Here is a 27,645-nt window from a genome sequence, read left to right on the forward strand (position 1 = left end):
TTCTTCGCGAACAACGGACAAAAAAGGGATTATGTACATTCACTGAGTGAATATTATGAAAATTAAATATAGATTTGTCGCTAGAATGTAATCAAAACGCATTTTTATGCAGAAACTAACTCAAAATATTGATTTATTCACTAAGAAATGTCCGCCATGTTTTTTTTTTTGATTCAGTCTGCAAATGAAGACGGAAAACATTCTGGGAAATGTTCATACCCCCTCGCTCGCGAAGTCAGCATCTGAAATCCCTCGATGTGAAGGGGCTATTCTCAGCCCCTCGCCCTCGTTATGCCCCCTCCCCCTTGGTGAAAAGAGGAATTGGGACACCACTACCTTCACGGGAACGCACAAAAGTTAGGGGTAGTGAAGAAAAAGAGGGCGAGGGGGTCAATTGGGACACAGCCTAATTCTCTTTATGACAATTTGTCCTTCTTGCATGCAGCATTTTGTTATACCTGAGTTAGTTGACCTGCTCCTGCCAGATTTCTCATATGAGCTTTGTATCTCCGTCTACTAGTGGTTTTTTAATTGAAATGAAAAAAATGCAGTGTCATGGTATACTGAGTTATTTAAAGAGTTATTTAGAGAAACAAGGCAGTGAACCACACCAGCATATTTCCTTTAGTCATGCAGGAACCGTATTTGTGGAAAAGCTCAGACCTCATTACCAGCCGGCCTTGAAAGAGACGGCACGCAGGCTTTTAAAGGTCAAACAGCTGCTATTTTAAATTTTAGATGATCCAGGAGTTTGTTTCCAAACATGACATTATCTCAGGAGTGGCTTCCTTCGTCGGCCGGGCAGAGCCCGACGAGAACGACGGCAGCAAAAACGTTTCCTGCTGGCGTTTGGTCAACACACACCTAAAGTCTCCACACCGACATAATCAATGATCGATGATTATTAATTAATCAGCTGTGTTTCAGTAGAAGGACCTGCTTGGTAATGAATCCCCGAGGAAGCAATAAGGTTTTAAGCAGTTTATTTAGTTTTCTTTCGTTTTTGATTTTGACATCTTGAAAAGAAAAAGATATTACTTTTATATCCAGTGAATGTTTATGGTTTACATCTCACTTAGGAACAACTGTTGTTCTGCAGGCTTTCAACATGGATGAGATTTTAAAAAACGATTCAAACTAGTGTTGGGCGGTACACCGGTTCATACCGAATACCGGTGTTTATTTTTCTTATGATATGAATTTTTCATATACCGTAATACCGGTGAGTATGTACAGTAGCGTACACAACGTTGGGAACGCCGCGCAACGCTACGTTCCGCCGCGCGTGAGGGGACTGTTTAGCAGCAGTGATGCACCGATTGTTCGGTAACCGAAATTGTTCGGATGAAAATGGCAAAAAAACACTTTGGGTGTTCGGTGGAATAAGTGGGAAAAAAACCGAACAATTAATAACGGCGTTCTAAAATAAGGAAATAGACTTGCCGCTCCCGTAACAGTTGCACCACAAACATAAATCGTTGGCCAACCAAAAAGTAACCACATAAGAATTTTACCAACATTCATCAGGAGGTGGAACCAAAACAACATAATGCTGGAAATTAAAAAATGTTCAGTTTTTTATGTTCAATAAATATTTTCTACCTTGTAATTTTGTAAAAGATCAGTCAGACAACACTTAAAGTCTTTAAGTGTTGTCTGACTGATTCTCTCACTTCATTAGAATCGAAGCGCCGCCACCTCATTGTAAACGGCATCAATTTGTGAGGCCATGCAAACCTGTATTTATACCAGTGTGGACATTCATGTTTTTCTACAATATTTCCTCCTCATGACAGTAAAATAGGCCATTATAAGGCAATTTACTGCAGCGATTCCTTTCCAAATTATTAGAAAATCTGGTTAACACCCAGTTGTGCATGAAAAAAAAAAGACCGTGATATACCATGAAACTTTTGAAAAATATCGTGATATAAATTTTTGGTCATACCGCCCAGCACTTATTCAAACCTTTATTTAAATGTTTAAAGTGAAAGAATTTCACATTATTTGTGATGGAAATCCTGTCTGAGGTCTAAATGCTGCTGTTTCAGTCTCAGATTAAGCAAATGAATCAGATTTTCCAGAAAAATCCGTCAAGCAGGGACATCTATGATAACATGTTTTAGCTTTCTACGTGTACGAAGCTCTGGTTCTTTAGTGTCGTAGAGAGAAGCCGTACTCTGGGTTGGTTTCCAGCGTTTCTCCGGTAAGTGTCGGCCGCTGAGATGCCGGGCAGAAGCCGGCTCTTTATTGCATCCTGCTTTATTGCTGTTGTCACTTGTTTTTAATGAAAGTGGAGTCGGGCCGGGGCGAGGGCAGGATTTATGTGTGTCTCGGTAAACGTCAGCAGAACCAGCTCCCCAGATACGACTCTGTATCTACGGCACGTGTGCTCCTTCATGTGCAGAACACATTCATCCAAATACTAAATATTCTCCCCAAAAATAAAGAGCCGAGGCCATTTTCAGTTGAGTTATAAACTTTAATTCATTGCTATAATTAATTCTATGTCATTTTAACCCATTTCCCATTTTAACATAATAAATCAGACAATAAAGAGGCAAAGTACGTGCAAAACTTAAAGCACCTTTACACACACGTTAGCTCACACCAGGTATAAGGCGAGTGTGTCCGTTTATTTGTGTTGGAGTGTTTGTTGGTTGAGTGTTTGCGTGTTTGTACGAGCAGTCTATGTTTTTCCAGAGCCGGGGAGCAAAAAGCTGTTGTAGTTAGAACCGGTTAGAACCGGGCTGAACTGTGCAACAAATGTATTTAATAATAGTTTATTTATGTGCTTTATAACATGTGTTTGGGTGATTTAACCCTTGTACTGTCTCCGGGACAAGGAAGGAGGAAGAGAAGAAGGAAGGAAAGGAGAAAGGAAGGAATAATGAAAGAAACTCAAATATCCTATCTCAAAAAATTAGAATATTCTGGGAATTTTAATCTTAAACTGTAAACCATGATCAGCAATATTAAAATAATAAAAGGCTTGCAATATTTCAGTTGATTTTTAATGAATCCAGAATGTATGACATTTTTGTTTTTTTAATTGCATTACAGAAAATAAGAACTTTATCACAATATTCTAATTTTCTGAGGCAGTCCTGTATAACTTTTTTTTATTTTATTTTTTTAAATAAAGCGGATGCGGCTTATATGCAGGTGCGGCTTATAGTCCAGAAAATACGGTATATATATATTTCAAATCCAGTTGAGTTTGTGTAAGATTTAGTTTGAGATCCAAAGAAAGGTTTCCTCAAGACTCTTTTCATCTTCTGTTAAATATCAACCAGAAAGAAGGTCAGTTTGTTTGTATTAGGTGCAGGGAAATCAAAAAGATGCAGGTGTGTGTCACTCAGGAAAGCACAGCTGGACGAGAACACACACCTAAATCATATCTTCATTAGACTCTGCTCCCCAGACACTGAGTGTCCAATCACAGCCGAGCATTCCTGAATCAGCGTGGCAGCTCTGTCAAGCTGGGGATTCATGGTAACGCAGAAGTGGCGTGCACACAGCTTGTGATACCGCCTCTCCGCAACCGGAGTGGATGGATTAAACGGCGTGTTAAAAACTCAACCAGAGACCGGGGTTTTTCCAGCGACGGCAGCGCGAGTTTCCTCGGCTTTGCTTGCACTTTTGACGACGAGGACGAAATTGTTCACTTTTTTTTACCTGAAATCAAAGATACAATGTTTTGAAAATGACCGTTGACTCAAGTTCCTGCACCGGAGGACTCAAGTAGATAAAAATGACAAGCCTGCAGTCATGAGATCTTTCTTTTCAGTGGGAGTTTGTCTAAACCCACTCACAAAAGATGTAATTGAGAAATCTCTTTCATTCAGGCTTCAAGGGAGGACATTATGTAATCAGACTACTGGAAACATAGTTGTGTGTGGATGAGTGTGTGTGTGTGTGTGTGTGTGGATGAGTGTGTGTGGATGAGTGTGTGTGTGGATGAGTGTGTGTGTGGATGAGTGTGTGTGTGTGGATGAGTGTGTGTGTGTGTGTGTGGATGAGTGTGTGTGAGCTTGCAGAATTCGGTCCAATACTCCAATACAAGAGTTGCAGCTACAGCAGCCTGTGACTGGCAGTTAATGAGCTGTTGCCTCCTTCTCCTTTCCTTTTTTTTTCCACCTCTCCATCCTATTTTTTTAAAGCTAAAAAAGTAAACCGGATCTCTCCTCCCTTCTGTCCTCCGCTGGGTGATTATTAAATGAACTGATGTGTCGGAGGAGAAGCAGATGGAGGAGGAATTTGGTCGGTATTAACTTCTCCTCCTCTTCGCCCTCTTTTCTTTCCCTTTTATTGCGTCGTGCCTTGCACGAGGAGACATCAAGAAAAGACAAATTATGACATCCCCCTGCCCACCGCCCTCCTGCCATGCAGTGAGAAGACTTTAAAACAGGGATTTTCAACAAAGCCAGGGTGCAGGAGAAACGTGTCAGAGGACCCGAGGAACACCTGGTGATAATGTAATACCGGCTGGTTTATGGATAAACCCTCTGATACACTCTGAAATGTCAGAGCTTGCACTCCTCTGAGTCTTCCTACATCAGGCAGAAACAGTCAGGTGGTCCAGGAGGAGTGATTATTAAAGCAGAGTCCATTAATCTTAAAGTGTGTTTACTACCAGTTTGCTTCTATTCCTGATACTTTCAATTCCCTGGGTTTTTAAACTCTTAGTGGCAGATTTAGGGCTTTAATGCACTCTCTGGCCGAAAAAACGAAACAAAAACTAAACAAAAAACAAGTAGACAACTTTTATTCCTCATCACATGATCATGGAAAACAGGTTAATCCAGACTTACTTAAAGAATCGGAGCAGGAGATGCACGGGACGATTGGCGGGGTGATGTGGACTACTGTCTGTTGTGGTGGAGAGGAAGTTGAACCAAAAGTCCAAACTTTCTGTTCACTGGTCGATCCGTGCTCCCACCCTCGTGTAGCAATCATCAGTCGTGAATACAAGCAGCAGAAACGAGTGCACCCGCTCGGTTCCTGGACTTTCCTTTGAAACAAGGTGAAAGGTTCAGGGTGCTTTCACCTCTGTCCCATTTGGAGCAGTTGTTCCGGAACAGGGAGCGTTTCCCCCTAAAGATCGATTCGTTTGGTATATGTGAACACAGCAATCGCGCTCGGAATCGGCACAAAACAAGTAAGCCGAGATCGCCTAGGGGAGGTTAGGGTTAGGTTCTCCTAGGAGAGGTTAGGATCTCCTAGGAGAGGTTAGGGTTAGGTTCTCCTAGGAGAGGTTAGGGTTAGGTTCTCCTAGAGAGGTTAGGGTTAGGTTCTCCTAGGAGAGGTTAGGGTTAGGTTCTCCTAGGAGAGGTTAGGGTTAGGTTCTCCTAGGAGAGGTTAGGATTAGGTTCTCCTAGGAGAGGTTAGGGTTAGGATATCCTAGGAGAGGTTAGGATCTCCTAGGAGAGGTTAGGGTTAGGATCTCCTAGGAGAGGTTAGGTTCTCCTAGGAGAGGTTAGGGTTAGGTTCTCCTAGGAGAGGTTAGGGTTAGGTTCTCGGCCCGATTCCATTCCAGACCTGGAGCGGTGCGTATTTTTTATTTGGAGTGAGAACATAATCCACACAGCAACTGACACAACTCCATTCATTGTGTATGTGCTACCGCGGTTCAAGGAGAAGAGTCGGTGCAGCCTCCACCAACTTCTCTCCTATTGGACGTGCCGAGATGTCGTCTCAGCGCGGTACGGTGAAATTAAACAATGTTCAATTCGGGCAGGGTTTGCGCAGCGCAAAGGCCGCGGCAGGCGGCCTCTTGCCCACAGATCGGTCCGCTTTTGCACCAGTAGCACATAAATTAACGGGATCGCCGGCAGCGGTCTGCGCTTCGCACCCTCTCTGTGTTGTTTATCCCGAGGTACGGAAGAGGAAACTCCTTCCGCGTTCCTTTCTGACCAATGAGAGAACAGTTGGTTCGCGTATGGCATTTGTTAACAGCTTTGAACCGCTACAGACATTTGCCTTGTGAACACAAACGAGAAAGGAAACTACTGTATCGATTTAGCCCCTGAATCAGAACAGAACTAACGGGCCAAAGCAGCCTTAGTTATCCAGGAGGAACTGCAAGAACCTCTGCTCCTCCAAATCAAAAGGAGCTAGTTGAGATGGTTCGGGCTCCTATAGTTCATAGTCATCTCTTTCGGGAGGTGTTTTGGACACTCTAATACCCCTTTTCCACCAAACCGGTTCCCGGGGCTGGTTCTGGGCCAGTGCTGGTGCTGGTTCACAACTCGTTCAACTTGCGAACCAGCTGAGTAACCGGTTTGATTTCCCATAGGTCAGGGTGCTCTGGGGAGCCACGTCGCTGTGTCAGCATGAAAGTTGAAGCAACTGTTAGGTCTAAATCAACATTAACCCAAGTTCGTAACAAAGAAAGACACCAGAGACTGCCGGAATGATCTTTAACGCACTTCTGCAGAAGGGGGAAGCGTGGTAGGAGTGCAGAGTAAACAAGACTCTCAGTGAGGACTCCTGACAGCAAATGCTTCACACAGTTCCCTCCTCTGCATGATGCTTTTATTGAGAAACTTGACAGAAACTGACCGTTATGGACAGTGGGAGGAAGAGATAGTGGGAGGAAGAGATGATTGAATCAGGACATTCCAAACCCTGAGAAGATCAGGAAGTGGCGGTTTTTACATCTGTTGACAAAGCATGTGACAGCTTTCATAAGGACAAAAACAAGTTTAACCCTTAATTAACCTAACACAACACCAACGTATTTGCTCTAATACGGACTTGGTCCGCGTAGCAACCTCCAAGGACCATATCGCTAAAAGACAGGTTGTCTCCTCAGACCACTGCTGCTTGCTATTGTCGTTGGTCTTAATAACTCCACCCCATCCGCTTACGTAAATGGTTCTTTCCTCTAGCCCAGCAAAGAACTGGTGCTACCTTGGGACCATTTTTTCTGGCCCGGGGCCACTTTGTCAGTAGAAATAGAAAGCCCAGTTCCAAACTCAGCACTGGCCCAGAACCGGCCCTGGAACCGGTTTGGTGGAAAAAGGGTATCAGCTGGCAAGTAATGCTTAAGCCTCCTCCTGGAGAGGTTGGAAGACGGATGGATCTCAAACTGAAAGAGCAAAAGAAAATGCCGTTTCAGACTGCATCCGGAGTCTGTGAAGGATGGAGCTTCGGCACGGAAGCAGCTTCTGTTTCAGTAGGGTCGGCTCATTTATCTTCATAAAGTACAGCAAAGGGACTCAGGCCGAGTGCACGATGGCCAACTTCGCCAAAACTTCAGAAAAGATGAACACATGACACCCTATCACATCGACCGCAGTAGCTTGACTCGAGATTGCGGACGGCTGCAACCAGACTTCTTTGTGAATCACAACCTTCGTGATTGTTTGTTGACACAAACTTCTTCATGGAGCAACACAGACGAGAGTAAAAACATGTAATATTACTAACTTTTGTTTTCACAACTCGATGCAGAGAAGACTATGCACCCAATGACTGAGATAATGGCAGCGCACCCAAACTCAAAAATTTGTCTGCAACCTTGAACCTGCTCATAAAATCGTTAAGTTTATGGTCAGCACCAGGAGATTGCTGAAACCACTAAAACTGGATTGAGAACTACGCAATGGCCTTAAACTCAGGAAGGAAAATATATCTTGCAGCCCGTTTAAAGAAGTGCATGAGAAATATCTGCTGATCCAATTTTAAACCGCGTTATTGGTGATTAAAACCAAGAGTCTGAAACAATACGGACAAAAACAACCAAATGAAGAACTTTAACTCCGCCCTACTAAGGAAGGTCTTAAAAGGATTTATCAGTGTGGATTAAACTTTGTATCTTCAGGTGTTAACACACCACTGAGCCCGGAGGTGGAGAAGGCAGATCCGAGGAAACGATAATGTCCATTTAATGGGCTGATGACTTTCCATGCAGATATTTGCGTCCCTTTAGAGTTGATAATTCCTGCGCTCAGATCACGTCCTCAGATCCTTCATGATTTCTGCATCTAAAACGTTCACTTATCCAGCACTCGGAGGGACTTTAGTGATCGATTAAACTGTGAAACCCAGTTTAACTGTGACTTTGAAATACCGAATGTGTCCAGTAGCATAAGTATGTCTGTAATCCTGTTGTTGGTCATTTTTATTAATCCACCATATTCATCCTCTAAATGATACACAACTCTGTTCAGGTTGAAGAGAGTTTAGCTTATGTTGAAAAGAGACTGAAAAGTACATTTAGATGATTGCACGGTACTGCATGGGCGATTCAAACACCATCTATCAGCTTCACATAACAGTGTTGACATTTTGTTGAAAGTCTGAAGGAAGAAAAAACAAAATAAAAGGTTTGAACTGAGGAAACAGTCTTTAACGCCTCGTTCTCAGAGGAGACCGATGCTGCAAAAGCAATCGAACAAACAACTTTCCTAGTGAATGATGGGTTGAGGACGAAGAACCTCAGATAACGCCTGCAAACCAAGCAGAAAAACCCACAAGTGTCTGACTTTTAGACATCCTTCGCAGTCCCTGTGTGTCCAGGATCTTTTATATTTATTTCGTCTTTGAAGTAAATGACCCCGAGCTCTAAAGTCTGTCTTCCTTTTGTCATTCAGCTAAACAGACCAAATCATTTCAAATAGACAGCTGGAAGCAAACCAGGACCCTTTTAGTTCCTCAGAGCATCGTACTTCCTTTCACATCCCTCTGAGTAATTCATATTGTTTGCTGTAATTGGATACCATACATACATATATTATCAGGAATGATTGCCTTCTGGGTAACTTTAATGATTTCTTTTCCTTCTTTGCTGCACATCTTCAGCTCTATTCTTCGGCTTAACCTCCGTCTGTTTACGGCTCGTGCGTGATTTTCGTCTGCGTGGCCTCCAGCCGTCCTGAGACCGGGACGGGGAGAGTAATTGGCCGTCAAATTCATCCGGACCCCGGACTCCTCCATCCCCTGCTAGCGGCCGGCACGTGGAAAATTAGACATGGACGAACTCTGCGTCCACGTTATAGGCAGTACTGGAGTTGTAAAATAAAATCAGGGGGGATGGTGGATTTGATCATATGGGGACAGATAATTTGTGCTGATTACAAATAATATAATATATTACAAATAATAGCAGTGACCAAAACACCTGCAGAAATACTGCAGGAATGACATAGCAGCAGTTAAATGCAGCCTTCTGTAAATATCCACTGGGCTTACATCAAATACATCAAAACACAACAATAAAAAACACTTTTCTGAACTTATCAATATGACTCTGTCCTTCACAGGATAAGTAACATGGATCACTGCAAAAACTCACAATCTTAACAAGAATATTTGTCTTATTTCTAGTTAAAATGTCTCATTTTAGTAAAAAAATCTCATTACACTTAAAACAAGACTCATCACTGGAAAAAAACAACAATTTTCACCTGTTTCAAGTAGATTTTCCCTTGAAATAAGTAGAAAAATCTGCCAGTGGAACAAGATTTCCACTTATTTCAATTGAAAATTTGCTTGAAACAGGTGAAAATTGTCAAATAAGTTATTTTTCTGGTGAGGACTCTAAATGTTGAAATAGCAGTAAAACCACATTCATTGATGAAATGACATAAGGGATAGAAAGGAGGGATGGCAGTTTTACAGGGGGGGTGATTTGGACCGTTTTTATTTCAGGGGGGGGATACCATTCCCCCTCATCCCCCCTCAACTCCAGTACTGGTTATACTGTAGGGGCGAGCGTGTTTGTATGAGCATCGTTTGACCCAAAGTTCTATCAGCATCTATCACAGGAGCACTGAATCATTAGAAATTACACTTTACTTTTCAGCTGTTGTTTAAAGGGCCTTATTTTGAACTAAAAGGATCTGGCAAGGAACGGATTAAATGCAATCGGGTTAGAAGGAATCAGACTTTTAAAATGTGTCTGTATTTGCAGACTGAAACATAAAACTTGATCACAAGGTTGTTGTGGAATGTGCAACGCCACCTCTAAATGATGGTGGTTAGTTTGGAAACTAAGAAAGCCAAGTCCAATGAGACAAATGCCAGTTCAATGTGGTTATACCCAACACATCCACTTACCCTTTGCTTCATTCAGTACTGTTGACAATTTATTTTTATTTTATTTTATTCATATGCACAATGATAAAACAGTAAATATATTAACAAAAAATAGCAAAACCACAAAAACAAATCAATCAATAGAAAAAGAAAAGAAAGGAAAAAAGAAAAGGTAAACGAAACAAAGAAAAACACAATAAACACACAATAATTGTTTATTTTATACAGTTTATAAGTATTTATAAGTATTCAGACACCTTTTAAATTGTCCCCTCTTTGTTTCATTGCAGCCATTTGCTAAAATCAAAAAAGTTCATTTTATTTCTCATTAATGTACAGTACATTCAGCACCCCATCTTGACAGAAAAAAAAAACAGAAATATAGACATTTTTGCAAATGTATTAAAAAAGAAAAACTGAAACATCACATGGTCATTTTAAAAATGATTTAATAATTTAGTTTTTCTACAATTTCTAAGTTAAAACTAACTTCAGGAGGAGGAACAAATGCTAATTTCACTTCCACAAATGTGCCGCTTGAGGTGCCGCAACACTCGGAAATGCTGTGGATGTTTCTTTGCAAGGTCAGAAGACAACGTTTATGCTCCTTAATGAAAGCGTAAAGTTCATCGCCGGCAGGGCGGCACGCGCGGTTCAGATCCAGCTTATCTGTGAGCAGATGGCAGGTGGAAGCGCTGTGAGACCAAATCATCAACTGCAGGAGCCACAAAGCAAACAGATTGGAGAACTGTGCCAAACCACATGTGCACGATCACAGAGCTGCAGCCGAGAGCGGGTTAGGGTTAGGGTTAGGGTTAGGGGTTTAGAGTTAGGGTTAGAGTTAGAGTTAGAGTTAGGGTTTAGGGTTAGAGTTAGGGTTAGAGTTAGAGTTAGGGTTAGGGTTTAGGGTTAGAGTTAGGGTTTAGGGTTAGGGTTTAGAGTTAGGGTTAGAGTTAGGGTTAGAGTTAGGGTTAGAGTTAGGGTTAGAGTTAGAGTTAGAGTTAGGGTTAGAGTTAGAGTTAGGGTTAGGGTTAGAGTTAGGGTTAGGGTTAGAGTTAGGGTTAGAGTTAGAGTTAGAGTTAGGGTTAGAGTTAGGGTTAGGGTTTAGGGTTAGAATTAGGGGTTAGGGTTAGGGTTAGAGTTAGGGTTAGAGTTAGAGTTAGGGTTTAGGGTTTAGGGTTAGAGTTAGGGTTAGAGTTAGGGTTAGGGTTTAGAGTTAGGGTTTAGGGTTAGAGTTAGAGTTAGGGTTTAGGGTTAGAGTTAGGGTTAGAGTTAGGGTTAGGGTTTAGGGTTAGGGTTAGGTTTAGAGTTAGGGTTAGGGTTAGAGTTAGGGTTTAGGGTTAGGTTTTAGGGTTAGAGTTAGAGTTAGGTTTAGGGTTAGGGTTAGAGTTAGGGTTTAGGTTTAGAGTTAGAGTTAGGGTTTAGGGTTAGGGTTAGAGTTAGGGTTTAGGGTTAGAGTTAGGGTTTAGGGTTAGGGTTAGAGTTAGGGTTAGAGTTAGGGTTTAGGGTTAGAGTTAGGGTTTAGGGTTAGGGTTATGTACACATTTCCTTTTTTTTTTTTTTTTACCAAAAACGTTTAGGGTGAAGCCTCATGGCTTATTTTGCCCATTATTTTCAACAAAAGGCAGAACTACAGAAAAGGAAAAAAGATACCAATAAGAAGAAAACGAAACGAACGAACAAAACAAAGATGTGGTCACCTACGATTGAGGACAGCATAATTTAGACAGTTGGATATTTAATATCAAGAACATTTATATTAGTGTTCTATATTTATCTATTATTTTAGATTTATAATTGTTTTTAAATTTGTAAATTGAGCTACTTTTTTTAGTTCCTCATCCAGGCGGTTCCATAGTTTCACCCCTTCGACACTGATACACCTTGACATTTTTTTTGTTCTTGGCCATTTCTGCTCAAAAATGCCCCTTAGGTTGTACCTGTTTTCCCTAACCTGGAACAACTCAGGATACTGCGGATACTGCGTGGGAGCATCTGGTTGTGTGCCTTTTAGTATTATAGTCTATTTTAGTCTCTTTTAGTTTATAATTTCATGCATTCGGCTAGCGTATCAACTACCTCCTTTATATGTTTTTATATGATGTATCTCTCTAGGCATTGCTCAAGTCCGCATACCATCACATGCCAACTTAATTTTTTTTAATTTTAAGGTGTCAGGTCATGAAGGAAAACTCCTCTGAGCAAACTCCATGATTGGAAATCTTGTAGATCCTCATTCAGCTGTAAGAGCCTCAAGTAAACGTCTCCGCTATGGCGTTATCACTCTCTGTGGAGGGATTTCATCCCACTCCTCTTTACAACGTTGCCTCGGTTCATTAACGTTTGCAGGCATCCATTTATGCACAGCTCTTTGAAGGTCCCACAACAGGACAGCGATCAGGCCGAGGTCGGGACTGGGACTGGGTCGTTGCTACGCTCCAATTCTTTTCTTCTTCAGTCCTTCCGTCAGAGTTTTGGTGGTGTGTTTTGGGATTGTCCTGTCCAGGTCCCTTCAGTGTCAATTTCGGGGTAGGACTGAAAAGTAGGACTAGGGGGGATTGGGACTGGGTCTAACTCAGTAACGCATCCACAAAGAGACGAGCCTTTTCTCCGTGTCCGCCGACCTCGTCGTTCTTTCCCGCGACTCCACTCCTGCTGCCAAATAAAGGCATCTGTTTGTACTAGCAGGTAATACAGAGAATCGATGGAGCATCCTGATATTCTGTTTACTCTCACCTTGACTTGCTCATCTGAAAACAACCTTGAGAGATCTCGTCTCCGAGCGAGGAGAGTGATGGAGGGCTATTTCGGTCCGAGTGCCTTCTTTTGAAATGACACTGTGAGTTTAATAATGCTATTTGAGATCGAGCGACGAGTCTCAAAAGAGACGTGAAATTGATGTCTCTGTTTGCGGTTTCCTTAAGTTGTGATGAGATGTTTACACCCCCCCCCCCCCTGCCAGGGACAGCAAACCTCTGCCGCTTCACTTTTCTAGTTGCGACATGTTTATTCAGCCGTGTTTGATCTGATCTTTACGAAGCCAGACAGTTACTTTAACGTTGTTTACTTGCCTCAGTCAGTCGTCCACTCGCCCCCGCGCTTCCCCGTCGCTTCCACAATCCGCCGCACGTAAACGTGCACGTTAGGTACAAGAAACAGTGGAGGAATAAAAAACGGAAACTCACAAACGTCTGCAGGAAAAGACACAAAAGCCCATGTTGCTGATTCAAATGTTCAACAAGAGACAGAATAAACCAGATCCTTCCTTCCTTCCTTCCTTCCTTCCTTCCTTCCTTCTTTTTTCCCTTCCTCCCTTCCTTCCTTTCTTTTCTCCCTTCCTTCCTTCCTTCCTTCTTTTTTCCCTTCCTCCCTTCCTTCCTTTCTTTTCTCCCTTCCTTCCTTCCTTCCGCCCTTCTTTCCCTCCTTCCTTCTTTTCCCCCTTCCTTCCTTCTGTCCTCCCTTCTTTCCTTCCTTCCTTATTTTCTCCATTCCTTCCTTCTTTCCTTCCTTCCTTCTTTCCTCCTTTCCTTCCTTCCTTCCTTCCTTATTTTTTTTCTCCCTTCCTTCCTTCCTTCCTTCCTTCATTCCTTCCTTCCTTCCTTCTTTTTTCCCTTCCTCCCTTCCTTCCTTTCTTTTCTCCCTTCCTTCCTTCCTTCCTTCCGCCCTTTTTTCCCTCCTTCCTTCTTTCTCCCTTCCTCCCTTCCTTCTTTTCTCCATTCCTTCCTTCTGTCCTCCCTTCTTTCCTTCCTTCCTTATTTTCTCCATTCCTTCCTTCTTTCCTTCCTTCCTTCTTTCCTCCTTTCCTTCCTTCCTTCCTTCCTTATTTTTTTTCTCCCTTCCTTCCTTCCTTCCTTCTTTTCTCCCTTCCTTCCTTCCTTCCTTCCTTCCCTCTTTCTTTTCTCCCTTCCTTCCTTCTTTTCTCCCTTCCTTCTTTCCTTCTTTTTTTCCTTCCTTCCTTCTTTTCTTTCCTCCCTTCTTCCCTTTTTTCACTCACAAAAGTCTGCAGGAAAAGACGTAAAAGCCCATGTTGTTGATTCAAATGTTCAGCAAAAGACAGAATAAACCAGATTTTTCTAGACAAATAAGTAGTTTGATAAAGAAAAACACAACAAAACAAAAAAACAACCTCAAAAAATGTAATTCTTTTGCCCTTTAACGTATATTATACATTTACTTTGCTGTATTTAGAATTCTTTTCTTTAGTGGAAGTGTTTTTTGCAAACTGGAACCGTGACAGTGTCCCCTGTTTTCTGCAGGATCAGGTCGAATTGATAAAGTTTTGATACTTCAGGAAAGTGTTTGATTTTATAATGATTATTTCTTCAGCTGAGCCGTGTGACGCTGCGACCATACGGTTGTAGATTTACTCTGTTGTTGCGGTGCTGACGACTGCTCACTTGTATTTCAGCTGATTGTTTTCTGTCTCATGGTACGGAAGAGTATTAGGGCCAGGCAGGAGAAAAAAAAATATATATTTTAAAGGAGGAAGATTTTCTTTTCATTATGCACTTCAAGAAAAAAGTCAAAATGTCGAGAAAAAAGTCGAAATGTCGAGAAAAAAGTCGAAATGTTTAGAAAAGTCGAAATGTTGAGAAAAAACTCAAAATTTCGTGAATAAAGTCAAAATGTTGAGAAAAAAGTCGAAATTTTAAGAAAAAAGTCGAAATGTCAAGAAAAAAGTCGAAATGTCGAGAAAAAAGTCGAAATGTTGAAAAAAAGTCAAATATTTCGTGAATAAAGTCGAAATGTTGAGAAAAAAGTCAAGATTTTGTGACTAAAGTCGAAATGTTGAGAAAAAAGTCAAAATTTTGAAAAAAAAGTCGAAATGTGGAGAAAAAAAGGCGAAATTTCGACTTTTTTCTCAAAATTTTATTTCAACAATCTCGACATTTCGTCTTTTTTCTCGAAGTGCACAATAAAAAAAAATCTTCCACTCTCAAATGTTTTTTCTCTTGCCTGGCCCTAATACTCTTCCGTACTCATTCAGCCTCTTCACTGTTCCAGCTGTTTTTCCTGCTGCTTTTATCTCTCTTCTATCTCACTGTTTTCAATGTCTTTTCTTTAGTTTCATGTCATTCCTGACGAACTCTCCTCTCTGTTTCCTTCCTGCAGGTCCCCCTGTAAACGTAACCTGCAACATTTTCATCAACAGTTTTGGGTCCATCGCTGAAACAACGATGGTAAGCTCAATTATTCTCAGTGTTGCTCATTTACGCAGCGCAAAGTGAAGCTTGTGTGCTTATTTATTCACCACTAGTGTCTGCATTGTTGATTTGGATGGTTAAACCTCAAATGGAAGCTGTCACATCTCGTTGCAGCTCCATTTTGGCTCGGGTAATTTCACCTTGAAAAATGCAAATGATAGCTGTGCTGATATGCGGCACGTCCAACGTTTCATTTATATTTCCTTTTAAAAAATTAAAAGCCTCCTGACCTCTCAGTGTTTAGAAATGTGTCTGCCTCATTGAGCCCGTCTCCCATTTGCAATAGTTCATTTGAAAGAGCGCATCACTGCTGCGAGCATTTGCATAACGACGCAGCGGCCGTAGCGCCGGCATGCGTGTGTGGGAGCAATGGAGGGGAAATTTACACTTATTCATTACACAGGAAATCCATTAGTCTTAATATAACTGAACTATCAGCCTTCCACAAGCAACAAGGCTCCGAGCAGATCCTGCAGTGGTGGACGTTTGTGTATACGAGGCTCAGCAAGTGTATGTGGGGATGGAAAACAGCGTCCATGACGTCCGCGAGTATTCCTGAAACCTCAAACCTGCCAGCTTCAAAAAAGTTTCATCATTCAAGCAGTAAGTGTGTGAGATGTGGAAACGCTCTGCAGCGACTCTGGAGTCACGTTCTCGGCCGTTGTAGTCGGATTTTAACAATGTCAAGTGGAAATTTCCATGTGAATTTGCAGAAAAATATATTTTCTTATACAGGACTGTCTCAGAAAATTAGAATATTGTGATAAAGTCCTTTATTTTCTGTAATGCAAAAATGTCATACATTCTGGATTCATTACAAATCAACTGAAATATTGCAAGCCTTTTATTATTTTAATATTGCTGATCATGGTTTACAGCTTAAGAAAACTCAAATATCCTATCTCAAGAAATGTGAATATTCTGGGAATCTTAATCTTAAACTGTAAGCCATAATCAGCAATATTAAAATAATAAAAGGCTAGAAATATTTCAGTTGATTTGTAATGAATCCAGAATGTAGGACATTTTAGTTTTTTTAATTGCATTACAGAAAATAAAGAACTTTATCACAATATTCTAATTTTCTGAGACAGTCCTGTATGCATAAATATCATACTAAATGTCTTTAAATATGTTTTATCATAACAAGACGTGGAAGCAATGCTATTTATAGTGTCAAAGCTGTTCAAACCCGTTTGGGTGATTCATGGTGATGCATAAATAAACCTGGCTCACATAAATGTGGCTACGGCTGGTTGAGCTGGAACATGTCGGGGTCTTTTAAGGGAAAGGAAGAATGTGTGTAGTAGTATGTGTGCACCGGAGAGGGTGATAAAAGTCTAAGAAAAACAGTATGGTTTTTTCACTATGTATGACCTTATATGATATGATATGATATTATATATATATATATATATATATATATATATATATATATATATATATATATATATATATATATATATATATATATATATATATTAGGTTCATGTTACTGAGCTAAAACATTATTTAGATCAAATTTGAAAGAAAGTAGCTCACAGTTACTAGGAATGGGCGATATTTTACCGTTCACGATATAAAAATAAAAATAAAAGATACAAAAATTCCCCACGGTAAGAATTTGTATCTCGCGGTAAAAACAATAAATTCCCATTGATGACATTTTTGTGTAAAACTGATTTATGGTTCTGTGTTAAATCCACGCACAACGTACAGGAAGGAAGGAAGGAAGGAAGGAAGGAAGGAAGGAAGGAAGGAAGGAAGGAAGGAAGGAAGGAAGGAAGGAAGGAAGGAAGGAAGGAAGGAAGGAAGGAAGGAAGGAAGGAAGGAAGGAAGGAAGGAAGGAAAGGAGTGGAGGTTGGGAGAAAACAAGGAAAGAAAGAAGGAAGGGAGAAAAGAGGAAGGAAGGAAGGAAGGAAGGAGGAAAGAAAGAAAGAAAGAAAGAAGGAGAGAGAGAAAGAAAGAAAGAAAGAAAGAAAGAAAGAAAGAAAGAAAGAAAGAAAGAAAGAAAGAAAGAAAGAAAGAAAGAAAGAAAGAAAGAAAGAAAGAAAGAAAGAAAGAAAGAAGGATAAATTCCCGTTGATGAGGTTTTTTTTTTTGTGTAACAAACATGGTGGATCTGAGAGTGAGATAGATTTATAGTTAGAAAGATGGAGTTGAATTGGTATTTTTTTAATCGTAATTTTTATCGTTATCGGGATAAATGCCAGAAATTATCGTGAACAGTTACAGACGATGGCAGAGACTCAAAAAAGTAACAATGGAAGATAAAATGAGAGGCCGACCAAACAAGACTATTACCTCCTGTACAGGGTCATAAAGAGGGGGGGGGGGGTGTATCGTAAATGTTCTTAGGTGGTTTCAGGTCATTTTATTTCTCCACAAACACAGAATGAGGCTGATTGTGCAGCTTTCCACCTGCATGATCTTTTTGATCATTCCAGATAATAATTCACTTAAATGGCACTTTCTTTGACTCACAAAGATGACAAAATAGACAAGTTAAAATGATATGCAGCTTGTGAAAACAGTTACCCCCCAGGACATTGTTACAGGCCCCTGAATGCAACGAAGCTCTCTGATTGGTCAGACAGTATCGATCTCTGGAAAGCGTCTAGAGACATATGTTGTATTAGACGCTATATAAATAAAATTGAATCAATAAAATTGAATTGAATTGAACAGTAGAGTGTCACAGACAAGGAAAAAGGAGGAGCTAAATGAAGAAGGTAATTTTTAAATATCCGAAAAGAAAATATATTACTAAGTGAATTATCAAATATTTACTTCACTATTTGAAAATTAATTTTCAAAAAGATTTTAAAATTATTTAATAAATTATTAAATTACATAATTCCTTTTTTTTTCCAAAATCTCAATGAAATATTCAATAAGAAAACATTTGTTTCTCTTTATTTGGCAAAAAATTTAAACTGGAAAAAAGGAAAAAGTTACACGCGTATCAGATAACTGGAAATGTTACATCTCATTCAACGGGAGCTTAAATGTTCTGGTTGGTGTTTCTCACTGGAGATTTCACGCTTGAAATTTCTTGCTCTTTACCGGAGGACATGGAAGGCTCCGCTATTATAATCTATATTTGAAATAAAACATCTTCATAAAACACTGGTGAACCCTAAAAGTAATTGTTCAAACATGTAATTAAGACAAGTGGCCAAAGTATTTAGAGTATGTGATATTTGGGGGGAAGAAATTCTTCACCAAATTCCATCCCTCTCCAACCTAATCCAACTGTAAACATGAAGGAAAACAAACGTGCACGTTACCATGACTCGGTAGGAAAACCAACGTTCATGTTACCATGTCTCAGTAGGAAAACCAACGTGCATGTTACCATGACTTAGTAGGAAAACCAAGGTGCATGTTACCATGTCTCGGTAGGAAAACCAACGTGCATGTTACCATGTCTTGGTAGGAAAACCAACGTGCATGTTACCATGTCTTGATAGGAAAACCAACGTGCATGTTACCATGTCTCGGTAGGAAAACCAGCGTGCATGTTACCATGTCTCAGTAGGAAAACCAGCGTGCATGTTACCATGTCTCGGTAGGAAAACTAGCGTGCATGTTACCATGTCTTGATAGGAAAACCAGCGTGCATGTTACCATGTCTTGATAGGAAAACCAACGTGCATGTTACCATGTCTTGGTAGGAAAACCAGCGTGCATGTTACCATGTGTCAATAGGAAAACCAGCGTGCATGTTACCATGTGTCAATAGGAAAACCAACGTGCATGTTACCATGTCTTGGTAGGAAAACCAGCGTGCATGTTACCATGTCTTGATAGGAAAACCAACGTGCATGTTACCATGTCTCAGTAGGAAAACCAGCGTGCATGTTGCCATGTCTTGATAGGAAAACCAACGTTCATGTTACCATGATTCGGTAGGAAAACCAGCGTGCATGTTACCATGTCTCAGTAGGAAAACCAACGTGCATGTTACCATGTCTCGGTAGGAAAACCAGCGTGCACGTTGCCATGTCTTGATAGGAAAACCAACGTTCATGTTACCATGATTCGGTAGGAAAACCAGCGTGCATGTTACCATGTCTCAGTAGGAAAACCAACGTGCATGTTACCATGACTCGGTAGGAAAACCAGCGTGCACGTTGCCATGTCTCAGTAGGAAAACCAACGTGCATGTTACCATGTCTTGATAGGAAAACCAACGTGCATGTTACCATGTCTCAGTAGGAAAACCAGCGTGCATGTTACCATGTCTTGATAGGAAAACCAAGGTTCATGTTACCATGTCTCGGTAGGAAAACCAACGTTCATGTTACCATGACTCAGTAGGAAAACCAACGTGCATGTTACCATGTCTCAGTAGGAAAACCAACGTGCATGTTACCATGACTCGGTAGGAAAACCAGCGTGCACGTTGCCATGTCTCAGTAGGAAAACCAACGTGCATGTTACCATGTCTTGATAGGAAAACCAAGGTTCATGTTACCATGTCTCGGTAGGAAAACCAACGTTCATGTTACCATGACTCAGTAGGAAAACCAACGTGCATGTTACCATGTCTCAGTAGGAAAACGAGCGTGCATGTTACCATGTCTTGATAGGAAAACCAAGGTTCATGTTACCATGTCTCGGTAGGAAAACCAACGTTCATGTTACCATGACTCAGTAGGAAAACCAGCGTGCATGTTACCATGTCTTGATAGGAAAACCAAGGTGCATGTTACCATGTCTCAGTAGGAACACAACGTGCATGTTACCATGTCTCAGTAGGAAAACCAACGTGCATGTTACCATGTGTCAATAGGAAAACCAACGTGCATGTTACCATGTCTCGATAGGAAAACCAACGTGCATGCTACCATGTCTTGATAGGAAAACCAACGTGCATGTTACCATGTCTTGGTAGGAAAAACAAACGTACATGTTACCATGTCTTGGTAGGAAAACAAACGTGCATGTTACCATGTCTTGATAGGAAAACCAACGTGCATGTTACCATGCCTCAGTAGGAAAACCAATGTGCATGTTACCATGTCTTGATAGGAAAACCAACGTGCATGTTACAATGACTCGGTAGGAAAACCAAAGTGCATGTTACCATGACTCAGTAGGAAAACCAACGTGCATGTTACCATGACTCAGTAGGAAAACCAACGTGCATGTTACCATGACTCGGTAGGAAAACCAGCGTGCACGTTGCCATGTCTCAGTAGGAAAACCAACGTGCATGTTACCATGTCTTGATAGGAAAACCAAGGTTCATGTTACCATGTCTCGGTAGGAAAACCAACGTTCATGTTACCATGACTCAGTAGGAAAACCAACGTGCATGTTACCATGTCTCAGTAGGAAAACGAGCGTGCATGTTACCATGTCTTGATAGGAAAACCAAGGTTCATGTTACCATGTCTCGGTAGGAAAACCAACGTTCATGTTACCATGACTCAGTAGGAAAACCAGCGTGCATGTTACCATGTCTTGATAGGAAAACCAAGGTGCATGTTACCATGTCTCAGTAGGAACACAACGTGCATGTTACCATGTCTCAGTAGGAAAACCAACGTGCATGTTACCATGTGTCAATAGGAAAACCAACGTGCATGTTACCATGTCTCGATAGGAAAACCAACGTGCATGCTACCATGTCTTGATAGGAAAACCAACGTGCATGTTACCATGTCTTGGTAGGAAAAACAAACGTACATGTTACCATGTCTTGGTAGGAAAACAAACGTGCATGTTACCATGTCTTGATAGGAAAACCAACGTGCATGTTACCATGCCTCAGTAGGAAAACCAATGTGCATGTTACCATGTCTTGATAGGAAAACCAACGTGCATGTTACAATGACTCGGTAGGAAAACCAAAGTGCATGTTACCATGACTCAGTAGGAAAACCAACGTGCATGTTACCATGACTCAGTAGGAAAACCAACGTGCATGTTACCATGTCTCAGTAGGAAAACCAATGTGCATGTGACAATGACTCGGTAGGAAAACCAACGTGTGTGTTACCATGTCTTGATAGGAAAACCAACGTACATGTTACCATGTCTTGGTAGGAAAACCAACGTGCATGTTACCATGACTCAGTAGGAAAACCAACGTGTGTGTTACCATGTCTTGATAGGAAAACCAACGTACATGTTACCATGTCTTGGTAGGAAAACCAACGTACATGTTACCATGACTCAGTAGGAAAACCAACGTGCATGTTACCATGTCTTGATAGGAAAACCAGCGTGCATGTTACCATGTCTCAGTAGGAAAACCAGCGTGCATGTTACCATGTCTCAGTAGGAAAACCAACGTGCATGTTACCATGTCTTGGTAGGAAAACCCGTGTCTGTGTTACCATGTCTCGGTAGGAAAACCAGCGTGCATGTTACCATGTCTCAGCAGGAAACCAACGTTTGAAATCCAACCGTTGTTTAAAACTACAAATAAACAATTCTAGACCTAAGGACAAAACGTTCCACCTGGCTACAACCAACTTGAGATATTTCTGTCATTTAAGCAACAATTCAGAGGACTCCGATATCAAAGACATGTCTTGAAGTTGCAGTCGATAATAAATGTTTTAAAAGTTCTGAAGGACCACAAGTCGAGGGCTTTTCTTGCCCTCTGACGGGCAGTTTTGAATAATGTAAAGACTTTTTTTTCCTCATAGATATTTGTTCGTGTTACACATCGTAATTTTAATTTGAAATGATCACTTAAAAGGCTTTGACATTCCAGGTTTAACGGGGTCAGTGTTTGCTAAACAATCGAGCCTCTCATTCATTAAAATCACCTCCTGATCCGGGCAGGAGTTTGCTCTCTGGATCTTTTGTAAATTGACTCGACGTCCCGGTGTTGATGCAGCGGCTTACTTCCATGGCACACAGTTAAAGCAGCATATATCCCCGCCTCAGTGCAGAAATGTCTGAGCTGAGCAGATAGGTGAAGCTCTGTAACCTCCTCTCGCCACCTGAGCAGAACCCAGGCGGCTGGCAGCAGGTTATGACAGCCGTGGAATTAGAAAACGGCTGCAGCTTTTGCTCCAGTTATTGCAGTTGTTGTTGCTGTCGGAGGAAGAAGAAGAGGAGGCCGATTGCAGTCCTTCATGCGTGGTTTACTGCCTGAGTTTAATACATACTGAAATGTGTGCGCTATTGTGTAAGTACAGCAATTCCTATGCTAATGGTTCTGCAGCAGCGTTGCGAGGGTGGATGATCATTCCAGCGTCAACAGTCCAGTGGCCTCGCGCCCCGTCCTCGGACAGATGTGATTAATGCAGAGCTGCCTCAGTGTCAACAACATTTTTAATACAACGATTACTCAAATTAGTCATCTGTTCTCTTTAATACCAAAATGTGGAGTAATGAATTGTAGATCCAAATTACTTTTCCCTCATTTGAATCCTGGAATGGCCAGCCGTCCGTTTCGGGCTGGCCAGCCAAGAGGTTTATTGTTCATCCATCTGCAGACGTGACAAACCTCAGACCCATGAGATTTTACCGAGTCGTGGACATCTGCAGTCTGGCCATTTACCCCCCCCTCCCCTCCCCCAACGTATCAGCAAACTGAATCTGAAACTCACTCCTACATGGATTAAAGGCTGCGGTGACATCCAACTGGACATCTTTCAAATTGAAGCTAGCCAAATAGCAAAATCGAGGTACCTGTAAAAATGTGAAGGGCCCCCGCTCCAGGTTTCAGAAGCAGTTTGAATCAGGGCTTTCTGGACAAACAGGATCAATAACTTATGCCAATGCTACTCGTTACGCAGCTCGCCAACTCTTAATATGTTGCTTGTGTTGCAGCTAATGGTTATTAGAGAATGGAGCCAATATAACTCATACAAACATTCAAACACCATATACAAAATATGAGCTTGGAAACAAGCAAATGGTTCAAACGTCAATATTTCCAGCTTTGGCAGCATTTATGAGCTCCACCGTGGTGATTAGTGCTGTTGGACAGCTGGTGTGGGATGGTCTGCAGTGATTAGAAAAAAGGATGCATTTATAATGCAGGTGCTGATGGAAAATTGTGATTTCCTTCCTCTATCATGTATCTTTATTTATGTTACTTGATTGTTTCTTTCATGAGCTACTTACAGCTGATATCTGCTTGTGCACTGTTTAACAACTGGATCAACATGCCAGGCCGATGGGGCTTTATTCCTAGACTGCAGTTGATCGATCAATATCCACAAATACATTGATATGCCTTGCCATTGTTCCACAGTATATGCACATTTATACCACTAAGTGCATATTTATACCACTATGGGCCTGATTTACTAAAGGTTTGCATGCGTAAAAACGTGTGCAAACTTGACATCACCCGCAAACCAATGTGCGAGCTGATCTACTAACAGCGTGCAAAGAGGACTGCGCCTCTCAAATGAGCAAAATAGCACACGCTGTTCATTTAGTACTTTTGCCCTGATGAATAATCAATATGGGGCGTACCCGCCAGAAACCGCTAAATACTGGGAGGGGAAAATGCAAATATGTCCATTTACCACACGCAATGAGATTTACCAAGCCTGAAAGTTATTGCGGGGATTGTGATTGCGTCTGTATTTAATATGTTCGAAAGGAAGGTGTTAATCTGCCCAGCATTACGCACCGATGGCTGCTGTTATTGTGGCAAGGAGGCGACATCGCCAAAATCAAAGAATACGCAGAGAGAGAATCTTTATTCTGCTGCATGCTATTTTAAAAATGGTTGCACAAGTTTTATTAAAGGCCACTTTTTCTTTAGTTCTTCGCCTTATATCTTGCCACCTTCTTTTAACCTCAACTGCCGTTCTTTTTGTCTTACCAACTGCATTTATTCTATTGCAGATTTTCTCCCATATTGCGTTTCTTTTGGTAATGTTTAAATTTCTTTGCTGTAGTTCATGAATGTGTTTATTTGCCTCTTCCACTAATATCTCTAACGCCAACTCGTCAAATTTCATTTTGCGCTTGCGACTATCTGCTTTCCATCCAGACTCTCCGGCGCAAACCGTAAGACACGCAACACCTCATTTAAATACTGCGGTTTGCGCCTGTGATCAATTGCGCAAGCATTCTTAGTTGATCACCCGCAAAACACAGAACAACAGCACGTGCAAACTTTTTCAGTGCACACGCAATTTAGTACTCTTTATTTAGGATCTTGGTAAATCAGGCCCTAAGTGTTTAGTTGGTTTGGTAAATGTTAGTGGCTACTGCAGAGTTTTACTTGAAGTAGTGACAGGTGCACCAGAAGATATTATTGAAGGTTTGGCTTTGTGAATCATTCTGGGAGGTCAGGTAAGGTATATTTTAAAGCAGCGAGGGTTAGAGTAGAGACCGTCCACCTGGTCAGGTAAGGTATATTTTAAAGCAGCGAGGGTTAGAGTAGAGGCCGTCCACCTGTCTTTAAGTCACTCACCAACGTACCATTTTCTAGGACGTCCCAGTGACCTGAACTGGGACAAGCCGACCTCTTTGCATGGACGGCTCAGGTGTAACCGCATGTATCCAGTTCATATCTGATTTATTTCAACATGGAAATGAAGCCTGAATCTGATTGGAGAATATCCTGAATCCATGCACTTTTTCAGCTGCGCCACATGGGAGGTAAAAATCAGAATTGGGTCACTTAAGCCCTGCAGTGTAAAATCCGCCAAATATATGTATATAGGCCTCTATAGTCTATACCGCAATATAGCTGAGGTACGACTGTTGATGTACTTGACCTACTAACAAACAACCTGGCAATGCTGCACGCTGGTGCGTACACTGTTTCTGGCATCACGCTCTCGGGTTACGATTGGCAGATTATAAGGTTTAAGGTTACAAAACACTTTACAGCGTGACTTATGGTAGCATTTATTGCACACATACAGTACTTATTATGAACATTAGAAAAAAAGGCCCATTTAATGCTGATTATGAGGATATTGCTAGTTGTTTTGTGGATGTTTTGTGGTAAAATGAATGAATGAATGAATGAATGAATGAATGAATGAATGAATGAATGAATGAATGAATGAATGAATGAATGAATGAATGAATGAATCTTTATTTTGGCTTGTACACACTTTTTTACACACAAAATTAAAAGGTAAAATAAACATTTATTTTGCCATAAAGGTGTAGCTGAAGCCGTAGTTTATAGTTTATAGTGCCAAACCCTTTTTATCTTATGATCAGCTTAAATATGAGACATTAATTTTACTCCGTGGAAACAAACAATGCACAAAGAAGACAAAAATAAATAAGACAAAATATAAAATTGACGTTTCACATTCTAGAATGTTTTTGATGATATACTTTATAATTATAGTGTTTTGTATTTATTTACAATATTTTCTTTAAACATTTCCTTAAACTTGAAGATAGAACTGCACATTTTTAGGTCGTTGTCACAACTATTCCATATTTCTCTAGCCTTAATTGATGTACATCTCTCCAAAAATAATTTTCTTAAATGTAGCGCACTGTTGAGGACAGTTATTGGTGGAGATCAAATGATCAAACGTAATGATATATGAAAGTTTTTACTTTACTTTTGCGATTTATACTGAAAGTGGGCTGATAATGAGGATTACTCCCAAAAGTTCTGCCTCTCGTGAACCCCCCAATGTGCCAGGTATCAAACCAATCCATCCTGGGTAATTGGATTACAAGAGGCCAATACTAATGCAAGGACTGAACACGTTGCTGGTCAGATTCATATCCAGTCAGGTGGAAAGCACTCAGGTGATGTGGGACATTTGTGTCCACGTTTTCCTCATAGCCCGGACACATAATTATCCTCTGACAGATTCAGACGCCGCCCTTTTGATTAATTCGATTTTTGTGCATGAAAGAGCGTAATAAAGCAGGGTCTTCTCAACCTCCGGGCAGGTTTCTTTCAGACCCACTGGTCGCATTTAATCCATTTATCATAAAGGAACATAGAAACTGTTGAATGCAACTCAGCAAGAAACAATGCCATTATGCAGTTTTGTTTAAATGTTAAAATTCAATAGGTTGATTAGTGACTTGTACCAGAGCTCCATAACATTTATGTTTATGACTTCAAACACCTCAGCTACCCTTTCAAAGGTCTCTACACAGCTTTGATTGTGATGATGCCAGTGTAATGCAGTCGCTACATAGTTTGTATTAAATGATGTGTTGAAGAATAATATAAAATCCAGTTCAGAAGTCCGCTGTGGTGTAGTGAGTTTTGTTCAGTAAGCCGGCGGTGAGCAGACCCACACAGATCGTGTCTGGGACACCGTCCACACGTAGCCGGGTATTTTTAAAACCAAATATTTCCCCCCCTCCGTTTATAAAATAATTTGTATCCCCATTACATCGTTTTAAAAAAAAACCCTTGCACACATAACCGAAGATCTGCGTTTTCGACCACATTCATAAGCATTCTAAACCTGTAGATCATTCCCCGGCAGGCGCGTCTCCTTCTCGGTAACGAGTGTCCCGCCACGGAGCTGCCGCGTTATCGACGCAGAGCCTACGCCGTAGGGTGCGCGTCCCCGCGTACCCTACGGCGTAGGCTCTGCGTCGGTGTAACGCAGTAAACGGTGGTCAAGAGCAGAGACCATTTATTTAATAAATAGCTTGGAGAACAGATGCTGGATCATCTGTAGTTCTGTAGTAAACAAAGGTCGCACGTCAGAGCAGATTTGTTGTTGTTTTGGCGCATAATGTGACGTTCGAAAACGCAAAACTCCGGTTGTCTCCGTCTACACGCATCTACATAAACAGAGTTTTCAAAAATCTTCACTTTGCCCAGAGTTTTTTTAAACATTCGTTTATTTGCGTTTTCATGTGGATGACAGGTCCAAACGTAGGAAAATATCTTCGGTTTAGCAGATACCCGGCTACGTGTGGACGGGGTATGGGTTGGTGTGCTGACCCAGAATGGCTGAAATCATGACTTTTATACAGTAAGTTCAAAGCACAAAAGGCAAGAATCAACAAGCCAAAGGTGAGATACAAAAAGCAATTTACAGTCAGATGTGATCTGTGGCCAAATGCCGTTATCGGGCATTCGGCATGACTGTCACTAAGTTGTAAATTACCCCATAAGGTGTTCTCGTGATTCAAATCTGTGGCCAAATGAGTTCATATCAGTTAGTGAGGAACTTCCTCATATGGCATTCCCGTGGTTCAAGTCTGTGGTGAGGCCAGTTCAAAGGTGTGGCCCCTGCAGGGCGTAGGAAGCTGGAGCTGGAGCGTCACGTCACCAATGTCACAATGCCTCAACAGATGCGTGACATGTTTTAAATAGTAGGCCTACAAAAAAATTTGGTATTGGGTATCTAGTTCAGCAGATGAGTTTAGATCACCCTGTATCGGAACCGCGCACCATTGAATTGTTTGAATCAATGCAACATCAAAGTAGTGGCTTTGCATATTTGCAATAATT

At 41.2% G+C, this 27,645-nt stretch overlaps 1 protein-coding gene across 1 annotated transcript in view; it reads left to right on the forward strand.

Annotated features, from left to right (window-relative positions):
- Positions 1–27,645, forward strand: part of glra1 (glycine receptor, alpha 1) — a 265,784-nt gene that overhangs the window by 134,792 nt on the left and 103,347 nt on the right. Inside the window, exon 3 of the mRNA XM_061724733.1 lies at positions 15,157–15,224. Coding sequence (XP_061580717.1) covers positions 15,157–15,224 — 68 coding nt within the window. The remainder of the gene's footprint in view (positions 1–15,156; positions 15,225–27,645) is intronic.

The sequence above is a fragment of the Cololabis saira genome, chromosome 7, assembly GCF_033807715.1.
Source record: "Cololabis saira isolate AMF1-May2022 chromosome 7, fColSai1.1, whole genome shotgun sequence".
Taxonomy (NCBI): Eukaryota; Metazoa; Chordata; class Actinopteri; order Beloniformes; family Belonidae; genus Cololabis; species Cololabis saira.